The following is a 16,111-nucleotide window of genomic DNA, read 5'->3' as shown; positions in this document are numbered from 1 at the left end:
GAGCATTGCAGTCTTCCTTGTCGGTCTCCCCCTAACCGAGCAAAGATTAATGGCTCTTCAGCTGTTTGACTTTGAACCCCTTTGCAAAGTAGGGAGGAGGGTTGTCAAGCATTTTTGCAGCCTGCTGAATGAGTAATTTTATGAGTAGAGTGTGGTGAGGTGGGATATAAAAAATTTTTTAAGGTAATTTTAGATTTCAGTGTTATAATTTTTCCTAATTATGTGTTTTGGGTTTTTAGATCCTATCCCCTCTAGGACGAATTAATGAAGCAGTGAATGATCTCACTAAAGCTATTCAGCTTCAGCCTTCAGCACGGCTCTACAGACACCGTGGGACCCTGTACTTCATATCAGAGGTGAATATTTTTTTTTTCTGGGAACATTTCTTTACATGATGATAAAGATTTTTGCTTTTGCCTTAGCCACAGAAAGCTACTTATTACTTGATAAATTTGAATTGGGGCTGTTAGGCATGTTTTAAGCATACAATATGGTTGTAAAAGTGTTGTCTTTAATTGAAATTAAGGAGAGAGTGAGAGAGACAATTTGGTTCATAACATCTACTTCAGGTTTTTTTTTTTTTTTTAATGTCAGCAGAGGGAAACAGGGATGTTAATTAAACTTAGAGGCACAATCTGAATTTCTTTGAACCCAGAAACCATAATCTAAACTAGCATGATTTTTCACACTGTAACTTCTGCATGTAAGTAACCCAAACCTGACAAGAGTATTCTTTATGTTTTATTTATGATTGCCACAATGTTGGGATTGTAGTACTTTTAAAGATTTTTAGTTTATAGTAAAGTCAGATATACAGAGAGGAGGAGAGAGAGAGAGGAAGATCTTCCATCTGATGATTGACTCCCCAAGTGACCGCAACGGCAGGTGCTTTGCCAATCCGAAGCCAGAAGTCAGGAGCTCTTCTGGGTCTCTCATGCACGTGCAGGGTCCCAAAGCTTTGGGCCGTCCTCGATTGCCTTCCCAGGCCACAAGCAGGGAACTGGATGGGAAGCGGGGCTGCTGGGAATGGAACTGGTGCCCCTATGGCATCCCAGCACATGCAAGGTGAGGACTTTAGCCAGTAGCTACTGTGCTGAGCCCTGTAGTACTTTTAATAACAATTTGCCATTGCAAAAGAAGATATCTGAAAAAAAAAGCCTCAACTGATAGCACATTTTAAGGTTGGTGTATGGCATAATTATTGCAGATGTATCCTAGATAATAAAATGCTCCTACCAGAAGTTTTGTAACAGGTTATCACTTGGAAAGTATTTGAAACTTTTTTTTTGTAGCTGAGACAGAATGGTTAAATTAGTCCTTTGTGAGTTCTCTTACAATCAATTTTGTAAGCAAAGCTAGTTCAACAGATAATATAAGCATTCAGCTAATGTTTACAGTCACACAGTGTTTTTTTAAAGCCAAGTAAAGGTACAAGGTGAATGGCATTTTTTATTTCCTCTACCAGCCACAAATAGAACATGTTCAAAAATCTAATGGATATTATTTTATTCTCCCCCATTCTGCTTTTTGTAGGACTATGCAACAGCCCACGAAGACTTTCAGCAGTCCTTAGAACTGAACAGAAACCAGCCCATAGCTATGCTATACAAAGGTTTAACTTTCTTTCACAGAGGACTTTTGAAGGTGAAAGTGTTGTGGGATGTCCGTACAGTGTGATGGTCCTGCTTCTCTTTTGTGGGTGGGAGGAACTGAGTTTGACGTGTTTTAAAATGAACTCTCACAAATTTAAAATACTGCTGTACATTGGAAAGAACTCGGAACTTGCCCGTTTGTTGAGCTCCTACTATTTGCTTGGTTCTTGAAGAAGGGGAATACAGAAAAGGAAAAGAGCAAAGGTTAATGAGAGGGAGGAAGGATAGTTGGCAGGAACTAGGAGGTAGTAGTTACAGGGTTTCCGTTGTGAAGGGAGAGCCTTGAGGCCAAGGAGAAAAGCTTGAGGAAGCTCCTGCAGCTTGGAGCTGGCAGCGCTGGCTTAAGGAAAGTGTGGCTGTCAGAATACAGTACTGGGCGTCTTGAGTGAGACGTTTCATGCCAGAGGAGCTGTGAATTCTAGACTTGAGGAAAATGTAAAATATCTAATGTTATCTCTAAGTTTGAGCTCTTGCTTTGACTTTTTTTTTTTGATCTGCTGGACAAGTCATCTGAAGTCTTTGTACTTCATTGCCATAGAATAGAAAGAATCCACTGTCTGCCTTTTGATGTGATTATGAGGGTTAAATAAAGTACGGCATATGAAAAGGACTATGAAAGCCCTACAGGAATCCGGTAGTTATTGTAGATGTTTTTGCCTGCAAGAAATTTATCCTAAGTTTTAGATCTTAAAACAAACAAACAAGCCAGAAGTCCTCTCACCCTGCTAAAAGCTGTAAAAAAGGATTTTGCAATGTCTGCCTCAGACACCTCCCTTCTGTTTTGTTAGAGTGTGGCGGGTAGCTCTGAAGCTACGAGTCCTGCTGCCTTCAGAGTATCCTTGAAGGCTCGGAGAGTGGTTTCTTAGAGCCTGCAGTTAGCTCCTGGATGGGCTTTGCCAGGTTGGCATCACGCTCTGTTCCTCTTACCTTTCTTCATCATCACCTGTGATAGAAACATTTAGAACCACAGTATTGTTATCCTGCACCTTTTCCCTTCAGTATCTCATGGAGGAGAAAAAAGGATTCAAGACACAAAAAACACCAACCCATGAAGAAGTTAAACATATTTTTCAGAGTAAACAAGCAAAAATGATTTCACGGGTTTTTTTTTTTAACTGTAAATTTAAGTTGTGGGAATGTGGCAGGGTTCTTTAAAGGAGGCACTGCCTACAAATGGGGTAAGAACAAGAATTTAGCTTTGTGTGTCCCAGTTGTACGTGATACAGCCTGGAAGTAGTGCTGTTATAGTCTGAACATTAGTATCTGCTCAGTGAGCCAGTCTTACCAGGTTATCTGGTCCTCTTTCCACCAAGTCCAAAAGTACAGCATAAAAGGTTTAACAGATAGAAACTTTTCCTTTGCATTTTCATGGGTCTGCTGTTTGAGGATGTTGGAATGGTATATGTTGTCTCATTTATCCCTACAACATCAGTCAGAAAAGAAATAGCGGGTGCTCCCCATTATGCAGATTAGAAAACTCAGTCTGTGTAAGATAACTGAATTAGTGAATGGAAAGGAAATAATTCCAGTATTTCTGTTTTCTTTTGTCAGTCATAGAGACAAAATGCTAAATGAACCATTGAGTTTGAGCTATTTTTAATATCTTAAAAGTCTCTAGTAGAGAGACTAAATTATAGCAACTTAGAAATTAATTAGGAGGATGGTTGCTGCTTCTCTACTATTGGTATACTATGTTAAAAAGTGTATTCAGTAACATTACTGAACAAACTTCACAATTGCTCAATTCTATGACTGAGTAAGACATTTTGGATTTTTTAAAGGGAAATAACAACAGAAACTTGTTTATTGAATTCCTTGTGTTTCATTTATATTGTGAACATATGTGAAAAACTGTATATTGTGAGCACTCATTTCAATCAGATAGTGTGAGGGAGGAATGGGTTGTTATCTAAGAGTGTCTCTTAGTCATAGCGAACAGCCCCAGAGTGATGGTTGCCCATCAGCTAGAAAGAAAGATGGTAACTGAAGATGGTAATGATTGCATTTGCTAAGCAAATGAATTCAGAACCAGTTCACACTCTGAGAGATTGATTCATTCGAACGTAGTTTCTTTGTTCCCATTGGCTTGAGATCTTGATTCTGCTATGTCCCCTCTTTGGCAGAATGAGGTAGAGAGCTGTGAAGTGATTAGACAGGAACTCTGAAACCAAAGACTTAAAAGCTGAAGAGAAATCAGACTTTGAAGAACTGTGGCGTCCAAGCATGCTGTAAGTGGAGTGGGCAGCAGATGCCTCCTGGGCATCTCCACCCAGATGTCCACAAACACTGCAGACTTAACACGGCCCCAACTGGACTCACACCCCCGTGCCCTCCCCCTCCCCACCCGCAGCTGTTCTTCCTGCTTACCTTCCTTGTGTTGGTTAACGCTCTCACCATCTCCCCAGGCTCTATAGCTTAAAGCTTCCTACCCTTTCTTCCTTATCCCCCATTCCCAGTAGGCCGCCAAAATCTGTCTTAGTTTGCTTTTAAAGATGCTTCCCGAAATGGACTCTTCTTATCTCCCCTCAGAGACACTCTCCCAGTTTGAGCTTTCATTATCTCTTGCCTAGACTACTGCAACACCCTTCTAATTGGGCTTTCTGTTTCCAGTCCCTTTATGGCCCTAGTCAGCCTTCTCTGTTATTGTTAGCAGTAATCTTCTCTAGAAAATGTGTTTCCTGAGGCTGTTGGGTGCCTGCCTGAAGCCCTGGCATCTGCAGACTCGTGGCACTGTCCAGGCTGTACAGCTCAGCCCAGGTAGCCCTTCCCTTCCGGCCTCAGTTTGCCAGATTAGTCTGGTCTCTCGACATTTCCCACCTACTCAGCCTGCACCTGGGCCACACCAGATTAACCACCATTTCCCAGTGCCCTGTGTTATTTCCCTTGTCCCAGATTCCCTCTTTCTGTGTCTAATTCCTTGTTACTCTCCAAGACCCAAGTCAATCATTCCTTCCTCTCTGAAGCCTGTCCTGGTAACACACCTGCCCTACCCAGACTCAGTGTTTTCTTTCTCTTTTTCCCAAAGGCCTACTGTCTCTCCATTGTAGCTCTTAATTTGTATTCTAATAACTTGGTAATGGAATTGGCTTTCTAACTAGACTGCACCTTCTGAGAGGACAGAGATAATGATTTGCTCATCTGTATCCCCTGTACCTCATGCTGTCCCTAGCACATAGTAGCGCTCAATACATGTTTGTTGAATTAAAAATATCATTGTGAAAATTCTGAATGAACAAGGCTATACCGTAGCAGGAAGCCTAATTAAGAGTGGTCTTTAATGTTTCCTAAATGTTAAAATTCACCATTTCCATCTGTCCATCAAACAGTCAACATGCAGTAAGAATCTTTGATAAGTAGGTTGTAGTCCCCGTGGTTGACTTGAAAGAGTTTGAAAGCCAGCTTCTCTTGCCCTGCTGACTGCCCAGGGAAGACCAAGATGCACGACATGAAAGACTTTTTGAAAAAGGATTAAGGTTGTATTACTTTTGTGAAACTATTTTGTGTACTCACCAAAACATTAAATATTTATTGAGTGCCTACCATGTGCAAGGCATAGGACATCATTAGTGGTTCTCACCTGTGTATTATCTGAACAGATCTGAGTTATCTAAAAAAATATTTTTCATTAAAGCTATTAGAGACTGTGATACTTTATAGGACTTAACCTCAATAACTTATATCATTTTCTTGGCAAATATGTAAACTGTCTTCATAATTTTTTTTATTATAATCAACAGTTATAGTGAAAAGGTCATCCAGCAATGGTTTAATAAGCCCATGTTGTTTCTCCTTAATCAAGTGTAACGTTTTATTCATTGTTTTCACAGAAAGGGAGGGAGTTGCAAGCAGTGACCCAGTACACCAGGCATTTTCCAAGGTGATGCCCCAATGGGCAGTACTTGTGGTGATTCTCACTTCCTTAATTGCAGCCCTGGTGTTAACTGGCAGAGGTTGTGCCCTGAATGTCCCACTCTTATATTTTTTGTTTTATTTTGTGTTATTGTGTGGGTATTGGACTCTTTCAGATAGTCAGCATAGGATCTGTTTGCCTTTTTTAATGCTCAGTCTTCTCTTTGGCTTTTTTTAAATGCTACTAGTTCTAAAGATTTTGAATTCTCTTAAACAGCTGTTAGGGATATATTTGGGTTATATTTGGGTTCATTAAGGAAATAATATGAAAGTGCTATTATTACTAGTCAAAGGCCTAATAAAGTAGATAAAAATGGAAAATTATTTTCTCATAAGGGAAAAACTTGGAAGACTTAGTTTCATAGTAGTGCATTTGTTCAATGCATGAAATTAAACCCTCCTGAGAGTTTGTTGCATTTTCTACCTCTCCTTTTTTTAGTGCCCCCCGTATAAAAGAAAATCTGTCAGAGACCATGTATAGTATTTATTTAGATTCTTTAATGATTTAAGTAAGATACAGCTTGCAGTTCTGCAAATGAAATATTTTCTCCATGTTCTTTACAGGAAGCCATTGAATCCTTCAAAGAAGCTTTGAAGCAGAAAGTTGACTTCATTGATGCATATAAAAGTCTGGGGCAGGCCTATAGGTAAGGGACGTAATGATTTTGGGCAAGCCTATAGTTAAGGGACATAATGATTTTGGGCAGGCCTTAGGTGAGGGACATAATGATTTGGGGCAGGCCCGTGGGGAAGGAACATTTGTCTTTGGAAATTCATAAGTGAATTTTTCCCATGCATTGTCAGGAGGTGATCATGCTGTGATCTGCTAAGATGTAGAAGCAGTGAATGGACTGTAAAGTGTGAAATGCTTTGTAGCTACAAAGTGGTGAAGTAAGAAAAAGAATAGCTGACTGTATTCGTTTAAGGATCTTAGACCCAAAATGTGACTGGGCCATAATTCTGATGATGGCTAATTCTGTGTGCTTATTACAACATCTATTCTGTGTGTTTGTGTGTTCATAACTCTTTTTAAATACCTAGAGAACTGGGCAATTTTGAAGCAGCCACTGAGAGCTTTCAAAAGGCACTGTTGCTCAATCAAAATCATGTACAGACCCTGCAGTTACGGGGAATGATGCTGTATCACCATGGCAGCCTACAGGAAGCCCTTAAGAACTTCAAGGTGAGTCTCTAAGCATGGAGCATTGTGATTAGTGCTTGTTATTCTTCAACAGAGTTTAGTGAAGTAAATATAGAATGGTGGCCAGGTGCACTCTGTGTACTTCAGCAAAAACAGGGAAGTCTCATTGCTTTGTCCTGTAAGCTGATTTACAGAGCATAAACTTGGCATGATCAAACCTGGGAGGAAAATTTCTAATTCCAGATTCAAGAGTAAAGCATTTCAACACTTTATTGAACCCTAGTGAAGGGTAGTTGTTTTGGGCTTGTGATTAAGATGCTGTTTGGAATGCTGTATCCCATGTTGGAGTGACTGAGGTTGACTCCCAGCTCCACTGTCAAATCCACCTTCCTGTAAATGAGCTCCTTTGGATCTGTGGTGCCCGTTTTGGGGACCTAGTTGAAGTACTTAGCTGCTGTCAGTTTGGCCCAACCCTGACCATAGTGGGCATCTGGGGAAATAACCACCAGCTGGGAGATCTCTATCTGTATGTCTCCCTCTTCTCCTCACCTTTCAGATAATTGTTTTTTTTTTTAAAAAACGATGTTGAAACCAGGATACCTGAGCGGTCCACAGAAACAGAAGAACAGTAAACTTCCTTCGGGACTAGGGAGAGGAGCTTTCTCTGGTCCTTGCCTGTTTCCAACTTTGGGTCCCCACCCACTCTCATAATAACCATCAGGAGCGCTCCAGAAACCCCTCAAAACAAATAAACAAACAAACAAACAAACGAAACGAGAATAGATAGACAGAGAACAACAAGGAAAGCTTAGAACCAGACAGGAAACGGTCAGCGGGGATGCACTTATACCTCACTGGGTGGGACACAAAGATTAGTTACTCCTCACTGGGGTATGGAAGATTTCTCTGCACACCCCTCCTAAACATGCTCACCTAAACTGTTGACATATATCCTGTTAGAATTATAGAGTTAGACCACCCGAAAAACAGCCAGGTTCAGCGAAATCATGCTTCTATGCTATAAACTGCTAAAGACTATTAAAATAGGCATGAGACAGCTGAATAGCAATCTAAGCCATTTTAAGGTGTATAGAACACGGTTGAATGTAAACCAAAATTGAAATGTCTATGAAGAAGTCACAGGTTGTGGTTGAGAACCTGCATTTTCCTATTAACACATTGGTTAATCAATACCATGTCAATTAATGCCATAATGTTGTAAATGGTTGGAAATATTATGTTGGGACTTTTAATTGATTGGAATGATACTCTGCCGGCTCTACCTTCAGACCAGAGATGGTCTCACCAAGAAACCATTGAACTTACCAGGACAATAAGATGCTGGACTTTATGCTTGGTAAATACCTCCAATGAAAGAATGTCAACTGAATTTGAACTATGGAAATGCAACAAGGTGGAGCAATCCACCATGGGGGGAGGGTTTTGGGAGGGGCTGGGGGAATCCCAGTGCATAAAAAAATGTATCACATAATGCAATGTAATTAGTTTTTTTTTAAAAAAGGAAATGCAATAAAAATATATGTTTTTTTTAAAAAAAAAAAACGATCTTGATACTAATGCAGCATTTTGTCCTTCAATGCTCCAGCGGTGTCTACAGCTAGAGCCGTATAATGAAGTGTGCCAGTACATGAAAGGACTCAGCCATGTTGCAATGGGACAGTTTTATGAAGGGATAAAAGCACAAACGAAAGTTATGTTAAATGATCCTCTCCCAGGCCAGAAGGCTAGCCCAGAGTATCTGAAAGTGAAATACCTCCGAGGTAAGTCAGAATATTGCTGAACTGGTAGGTGTTCATGCTCAGAGCTGTAGAGATCTCATTGGTTGACTGCTTTGTCTCTTTCGTAAAGTCCCAGAAAAACCATGGAACTTGTGCACAATCACTGCTTGTTGTCTGTACTAGACAAAATCCATGTCTTCTGAGGTTTTTCCTACCAGTTCTTACTCTTTTTTCTTTACTTTTCTAAAATTAAATATTTTTTGAATCAGTAAACCCACATTTTTAACCCCATCTTTAACCTGTCAGTCATTCATATCAGAATGTTCATTTACTTTTATTAAATGAAACTGAAGTAAGGAAGAAGGTACACTCTTACCCTTGTATTAGTCATACTCTTAACTTTTCTCTAACATACATAAAGGTATATTTGTTTTCTGTCTAAAGCTTCAGGATTTTTAATTTTTCTCATTAGCCCTTGCTACCATGACTGCCCAACAGAAAAAATAATCGCAAACTGTGTAAACAGCTTTAAATTTGTGATACCAAATTTAAAAAGTAAAAAAATAGGTAGGAGGAAGTATCATTCATTAGATATTTTATATTTTTTGTATTGAATTCTTTTTTTTTTTAATTACAAAGTCAGATATATAGAGAGGAGAGACAGAGAGGAAGATCTTCCGTCCAATGATTCACTCCCCAAGTGACCGCAACGGCTGGTGCTGCGCCAATCCAAAGCCGGGAACCAGGAACCTCTTCCGGGTCTCCCACGCAGGTGCAGGGTCCCAAGGCTTTGGGCCATCCTCTACTGCTTTCCCAGGCCACAGCAGGGAGCTAGATGGGAAGAGGAGCTGCCAGGATTAGAACCGGCGCCCATATGGGATCCTGGTGCATTCAAGGCAAGGATTTTAGCCCCTAGGCCACTGTGCCGGGCCCTGTATTGAATTCTTATACTTAACACTTACAGTGAACCTCAATTTGGATGTTAGAGCTACCACTGGAAATTCTTGATTTGAATTTAGGCTTCTTAAAATTTACAACTGAAGAGTAGATTCATACAGGCAAATTCTCAAAATATACTGGTTTTCTAATAATTATATGAAATGCTAGCTTTTGAATTCAGATAAAGCAATATTTGATTTCTCAGTCCCCATAATCTTATTTTAAGTATTCAATACTCAGGTAGCTAGGAGCTATCTGCTGGGTACAATTGCTCTTTCAATGACCATATTTCTCTTTCTGGTTTTTTTTTGTTTGTTTTAAAAACCCTGTTTTTGGTTTTGTAGGAGGAGGGTAGGCACTCCTTGTCCTGGTGTTTTTCTACACTATGCCTATAAAGATACCCAACCTTGAATGAGTGGGTGAAATTATATACCAATCCTCTAAGTAGACAGAGGACCTGGCTTCAGGACACTGAAATTGAATTCTCAGAATTCTGGGATTCAAAACAAAACAAAGTAACACAACAACAACAAAGAGAGAGAAAAACTGAGATCTTATATTTGTTCATAAGAATGTGATTAAAGTGTAATCAAAGTAGACCCCAGATTAAATGGGTTTCATTTGACCCTACTGAGTCAGGTTGTGACAAGTTACCCCTGTTACTATATAATCATAATAATAATGGCTACCTAAAATTTTGTATCTGCTTTTAGAATTCTTGTGTTTGAATAGCAGTTTGCTTCAAAGTATGTGTGTGACAGCTAGTGATAAGCCTGTCTCTTTAGCAGTGTTTGGGTCTGTCAGATCTCATGTCTTCTCTACAGAGTATTCTCGCTATCTTCACGCACACCTGGATACCCCCCTTACAGAATATAACATTGACACAGATCTGCCTGGAAGCTTTAAGGACCACTGGGCTAAAAATCTGCCCTTCCTCATAGAAGACTATGAAGAGCAGCCAGGGCTGCAACCCCACATAAAGTAAGCACTTTCAATGAGGATGGTTTCTTTTTTCTTTTTTAAAACTGAGTTATAAGTTCATAATATTTCTCTACCCTGGTTTCTGATTCATTTGTTTTTAACATTTATATGTCTACAAATATTGCTTTCAATATATAAAGTACCTTGAAACTTACTTTGGATGTTACCACTCTTTCTTTACTGACCTACCTTGCTAATTTTGAGCAACTTTCCAACTTCAAATGTACCTACACTTATTGGCAGTCTTTGATATGCGTTTACTGTGTTACTTTTAAAACAACTTACTTAGCATTTTCACAGTTTGAGATTATACGGCTAGGTGACTATTGCTATAACATGGAAAAAACAGATGTACTAATGTGTAAAGCCAGCTGTGAGCGTTAAGTGCAGCAATTAGGATGCCTGCTTTGAGTCCTGGCTTCACTTCTGATTCAGTTACCAGTTAATGCACACCATGGGAGGCAACAGATGATGATTCAAGTGCTTGAGTCCCTGCCACCTCTGTAGGAAACCTGCCTTGAGTTCTGGGCTCTTGGCCTGGGCCTGGCCCAGCCCTGGCTATTGCAACCATTAGAAACATGAACCAGTGGATGGAAAACCTTTTTCTCTTTCTCTCTTATCTCTAGGTAACTCTCTTTTCAAATAAGTACATTTTTTAAGTGTATAAATGTAATTGCTAGTTTTAACAGCAGAAGAAAAGATGCAATAATCTCAGTAGATGATGGAAAATAAAGACACACTAATCATCACTTCATGCTTTAAAAAGATGTAAACTCTTAAGTTAAAAAAGAAAAAAAGTAAATCCTTAGCTTGACATGTCATATTTATTAGAAGCCAGTAGTAGGTATGGGCATTGAGCATAGCAGTGACGAGGCAGCTTGGGACCTTGTGTTTCATACCAGAGTACCTGGGTTGGCTCTTTTCTCATTCCAGCTTTCTGCTAATGTGCAGCCTGGGAGGCAGTGATGATGATGGCTTGCTGGTTGATTTCCCTGCTCCTGGCTTTACCCTGGCCCAGCCCCAGTTGCTGTAGCCATTTCTGCAGGGAACCAACATTCTTCCTGCCTGTCTCTATACTTTTCACAATAATATAAACAAATAAAAATTTAAAAATACACTGTTAAACATTTTAAATAATGAAATGGAAGGTATATTCATGTTAAAATCAGGAGTAAAACCAAACAACTCTAATATTGTTTTATTGTTGTTGTTGGTAGTGATGGTGGTATTTTGAACTGGTGAGCTAGAGTTCATACAAAGTGCACAGAGAAGAAAAGTAAGTCTGTTAGGAAGGAAGACTAAAGTTTGTCATTATTTTTGGAGCATCTGATTTTCTGCAAAAAAAGATGTAGAAGAGAAGATACTAAAGTGATTTCACTAAGGAGAAAACATGAGTGGCAAATAAACATAAAAAGGTACTTAAAAGGTCCAAAGTTAATAACATGAGTTTTTTTTTTTTTAACCCACATATATTGCAATGTCTGAAAATAGTAATATTGATTCAATTGAGGACCCTGGGGATCTTTTCTTTACTCTTGATGAGGGTGTAAATTGCCCCAGCCCCTTTGGAGAGCAGTTGGTTGTTATGCAGTAAACTGAGCATTTGCCTGTCCTGTGTTGGAACTTCCCTGCTGCTGTGCGAGTTTACCAGAGAGCCTGTGCTTGCTACGTGTGTGTACTACCACAGACCTGTACAAAACTGTTCATAGAAACATTTGTTCACAACCCAACCCTGGGGGCCAACCTAAACATGCATCAACGGAAGAAAGGATAAATATGGTAACAGTTACATAGTGGACTCTTAAAAAAAACAGATTTATTTACCTTTTTTTAAAAAGGCAAATTTACAGAGGGCAGGACAGAGAGAAAGATCTTCTGTCCAGATGACCAGAACTAAGCTCACCTGAAGCCAGGAGCGTCTTCCTGGTCTCCCATATGAGTGCAGGGCCCCAAGGCTTAGGCCATCCTTTACTGCAGGCCACAAGCAGAGAGCTGGATGGGAAGTGGAGCAACCGGGACATGAACTAGAGCCCATATGGGATCCTGACACATACAAGGAAAGGATTTTAGCCATTAGGCTACTGTGCCAGGCCCCACATGACTGCTTTTTTGAAAAAACTTTTATGTATATGAAAGTGACCACAACTGACCTGTGAATGCTTTTCTTTGCAGTGTAGGTCTTGACTACCATCCAGGGGTTCCCACTGTTCCCAGAAGTGACACAAGGGTACCTAAGTCGTGTACCTAAGTCGTTTGTAAAAATTGTGTGGTTTATGCTAAACCCTGGGTTCCCTTTTCAGTCACTGGAATCTGGGTACTTGACAGGCAGGAGATTCCTGTATAATTGGCTGACAGCCTAGACACTCAGGGCAGGTGTTTGGGCCTGGCCATCAGGTCAGTCATATCCACTTCTGGGTGTGTGGATTGAACTCTTGACTCTGCATCCCAACTTCAGCTTCCTGTGAATGCAGCCACAGAATAACTGGCGTGATAGCTGAAGCTGGGTTCCTGTCCCGCCATGTGGGAGACCTGGTGACCAGCTGCAGTCCCCTCACTGTTGTGCTGGTTGTATTCTCTTAGTGAGAGCATAAACTGTGACAGCCATTTTGGAAAGAAGTTTGTCATTGTTAGGTGGGAGTGAACATTTGCTTGTCCTCTATCGGATTCTGCTCCTGGTGTATTCAGTGGAGAACCTTGTGCTTGTAGGAATGAACCAGTGGATGTGAGCTGTTTCTCCAATACATAAATTTTATTTATTTTTTGGAACATCTTCTAAAATTTTTCGTTTTTCATGATACAGTTCCATAGGCTCAGGGATTTCTCCTTCTACTATATGCTTTCTCTCTCCCCACCTCCATTTTCCCCTTGTGTTATTACAGTAGTATAGTCCTTCAGCAACAGTCATGCGCTGTTCAAGTGTATCATGATAATTGTAGGTTTAGACACTGATAGAAAAATCCAGAATCCTATTGTCAAGATATATTTGACAATTTCATTGGGAGTCCATCTTTTATCTGGGAGCAGAGATGCGTATTGCAATGTACTTTCACTTCCTGGTGTGGTGTTCTCCATTATACAGTTAGTCTGTGAGAATATATTTATTTACCTGTGTATCTATTGGTCTTGTATTTTGCATGAAGGTTGCCTTATATCGGAGAGAACATATATTTGTCCTTTTGGAAGTGGCTTATTTCACTGAGCTTAATGATCTCTAGTCAAAACCGTTTTGTTGTAGATGATAGGATTTCAGTGGCTGAATAGTATTCCATAGAGAAAATATATAAATTTTGAAAAGAACAACAAATAAAAAAAAGCCTAGCTGATTTTCTAATGAGCTTCACTGGTAGGCAGTGTTTTACATAGGCTGCCAGAACTTCTTGACAGACAAGTAGTGCAGCTTGTATGACTTTGGTGACAGAAGCCCATAGGATATTTGCACCTGGTTATCTTTGGACTTTACACCATGTATCTTTCCCTTTGATGATTGTACTTGATATCAAGCATGACTGTTGAGTCCCTGAGCCTCCTAGTGGGCTATTGCTCCTCGGTGGTTTTTGGAGACCTCCTAAAACAGTATGATCTATTAAAAACACTAATCAGGTTAACAGCTCATCAATAGCAGTTAAATACATCCTTCCAAATATACTTGGCTGTACAGTCTGAGTCAGAGAGGGCGCAGACAATGGTGAAGAGTTGGCTGCTGGTTGATGAGACAATCTATGCAGGTTTATATTGTGGAGATATTCACAGTGGTGAGAATGTCTTCTGAACTGTACATGAGTTCTCAGTGTTACCAACATGTGATAGTAGTTGTGTATTATCATATACTCCCATCAAAGTTCTTTCTTTTATTTTGTGAATCGTTGGGTGCCAGTCACTGGAATAAAGATTATGTGATCGTGGACTTCTCTATTGGTCTACAGTGGAGGAAGTTATTGCTTGTCAAGTAGAATTGGATTACTGAATGTCTGTGACAGCCCTTTTCATATATGTGCTGTTTTTTCCAGAGATGTATTACATCAGAATTTTGAGAGTTACAAGCCTGAAGTACAAGAGCTAATTTGCGTAGCTGATCGTTTGGGATCATTGATGCAATATGAGACACCTGGTTTCCTGCCAAACAAGAGAATACACAGAGGTATTCGGGAAGTTTTCTAAGATTTATTCATTTTTATTTTAAAGTCAGATTTACAGAGAGAAAGGAGAGACAGAGAGAAAAATCTTCCATCCACTGGTTTACTCTCCAGATGGCTGCAGCGGTGGCAGCTGAGCCGATCCAGAGCCAGGAGATTCTGAGTCTCCCACATGGGTTCAAAGACCCAAGGAGTTGTGCCATCCTCTGTTGCTTTCCCAGGCACATGAGCAGGAAGCTGGATTGGAAGTGAAGCAGCCAGGAGTCAAACCAGTGCCTATATAGAATACAAGCACACAGACTGAAGCTTAATGTACTATGCCCCGGCACTGGCCCCTGGAAACTTTCAGAAGTAATGCTCTTTAAAATATATGTACTCTTTATTGTGCTTTACCATGTTCTCCAGGTGATCAAAGAGCAGATCTCTGGATTCATTCACACTGAATTCTGAAATAAAGCTCATTCCAGCCTTGGCTTTTTTTTTTTCCAGTTGGATAGTATAGGTCTATAGAATGTGTCTTAAGTCCTCACATTAGATAAGACAGCTAGGCTGGAAAGCTGTTTTCCTGCTCTAGGACTGAAGAAGAATTTGAACCTCCAGTTGTCTCAAAGGAAGCAGAGTTAGGAGGAGAAAATTTGGAGCGTTTCTGGTTTCCTCCAACAGGCTTCAACTCTGAAATATACTTTGGGACTCATTACATTTCTAGTATTCTCACTAAGATTCTGAAAGTAGGTGAAAATCAGTCCTTCTCCGATGTAGTTAAACACTATTCTCGATATTTCTTGTAGCTATGGGTTTGGCAGCTTTGGAAGTAATGCAAGCTGTCCAGCGTACATGGACCAATTCGAAGGTTCGCATGAATGGAAAAACACGGCTGATGCAGTGGAGAGATATGTTTGATATTGCAGTGAAATGGAGAAGGTAACATTTAAATGAAAACATTCTCAAAGTCTTACAGTGTCATCTCTAGCTAATAGGTTTTGAACCCTGCTGTGCTTGCTAACCATAGATGTTATAAATGAGGTTTTCCTCAGTAAATATCATCAGAAATTGCTGACATCTTTACTCTTTGAAATGTGTTCAACTAATAGTTATGAAGTAGGGGTCGATCAGAAGAAACACTCTGAAAGAGCAGATTGTTACCTGCCATAGCTTTCCCCTTGTGCGTGTTAGTTCCTTTATGGTTTAATGTGTGCCTGGCTAACCATTCAGTGTGTAGAAAGAACCCTTAGTGTTCATTCTCATGAGCAAAAAAATGCTGTAATGATAGGCCTTTACTGGCTTCCTACAGGTCCAGTTCAAGCATTATTTGGAATTTGCATATTGGATGTTATAATTTTTGATGTAATGGCCAGCAGTTGCTTTATTCCCCGCTCAGCTCAACTTTTGCAGATTTCCATGCTTTTATTTTTAATGCTTTTGGACCTCTAGGTTTTGTGAGGTCTTGCACTCACTCTAACATGTTCTGTTCTTTTAGGATTGCTGACCCGGACCAGCCTGTGCTGTGGTTAGATCAAATGCCAGCGCGGAGCCTTAGCAGAGGTTTTAATAACCACATCAATTTAATCAGGTGTGGAGTTGGTGTGCATCTCACCTGTGTTCATGGGAGTTTATTCT

At 40.0% G+C, this 16,111-nt stretch overlaps 1 protein-coding gene across 6 annotated transcripts in view; it reads left to right on the top strand.

Annotated features, from left to right (window-relative positions):
- The window catches only part of TTC13 (tetratricopeptide repeat domain 13), a 70,849-nt gene that overhangs the window by 33,602 nt on the left and 21,136 nt on the right, over positions 1-16,111 (top strand). For all 6 annotated transcript variants that reach the window (XM_058669339.1, XM_058669336.1, XM_058669338.1 and 3 more), the window contains 9 exons: positions 240-356; positions 1,534-1,644; positions 6,126-6,208; positions 6,603-6,744; positions 8,309-8,483; positions 10,205-10,361; positions 14,369-14,499; positions 15,283-15,415; positions 15,972-16,064. In XM_058669339.1, the coding sequence (XP_058525322.1) occupies positions 240-356; positions 1,534-1,644; positions 6,126-6,208; positions 6,603-6,744; positions 8,309-8,483; positions 10,205-10,361; positions 14,369-14,499; positions 15,283-15,415; positions 15,972-16,064 (1,142 nt within the window). The remainder of the gene's footprint in view (positions 1-239; positions 357-1,533; positions 1,645-6,125; positions 6,209-6,602; positions 6,745-8,308; positions 8,484-10,204; positions 10,362-14,368; positions 14,500-15,282; positions 15,416-15,971; positions 16,065-16,111) is intronic.

This window comes from Ochotona princeps, chromosome 10 (genome assembly GCF_030435755.1).
Source record: "Ochotona princeps isolate mOchPri1 chromosome 10, mOchPri1.hap1, whole genome shotgun sequence".
Lineage (NCBI taxonomy): Eukaryota > Metazoa > Chordata > Mammalia > Lagomorpha > Ochotonidae > Ochotona > Ochotona princeps.
Note: the sequence above shows the minus strand (reverse complement) of the source record. Positions and strands in the feature narration are given on the sequence as shown.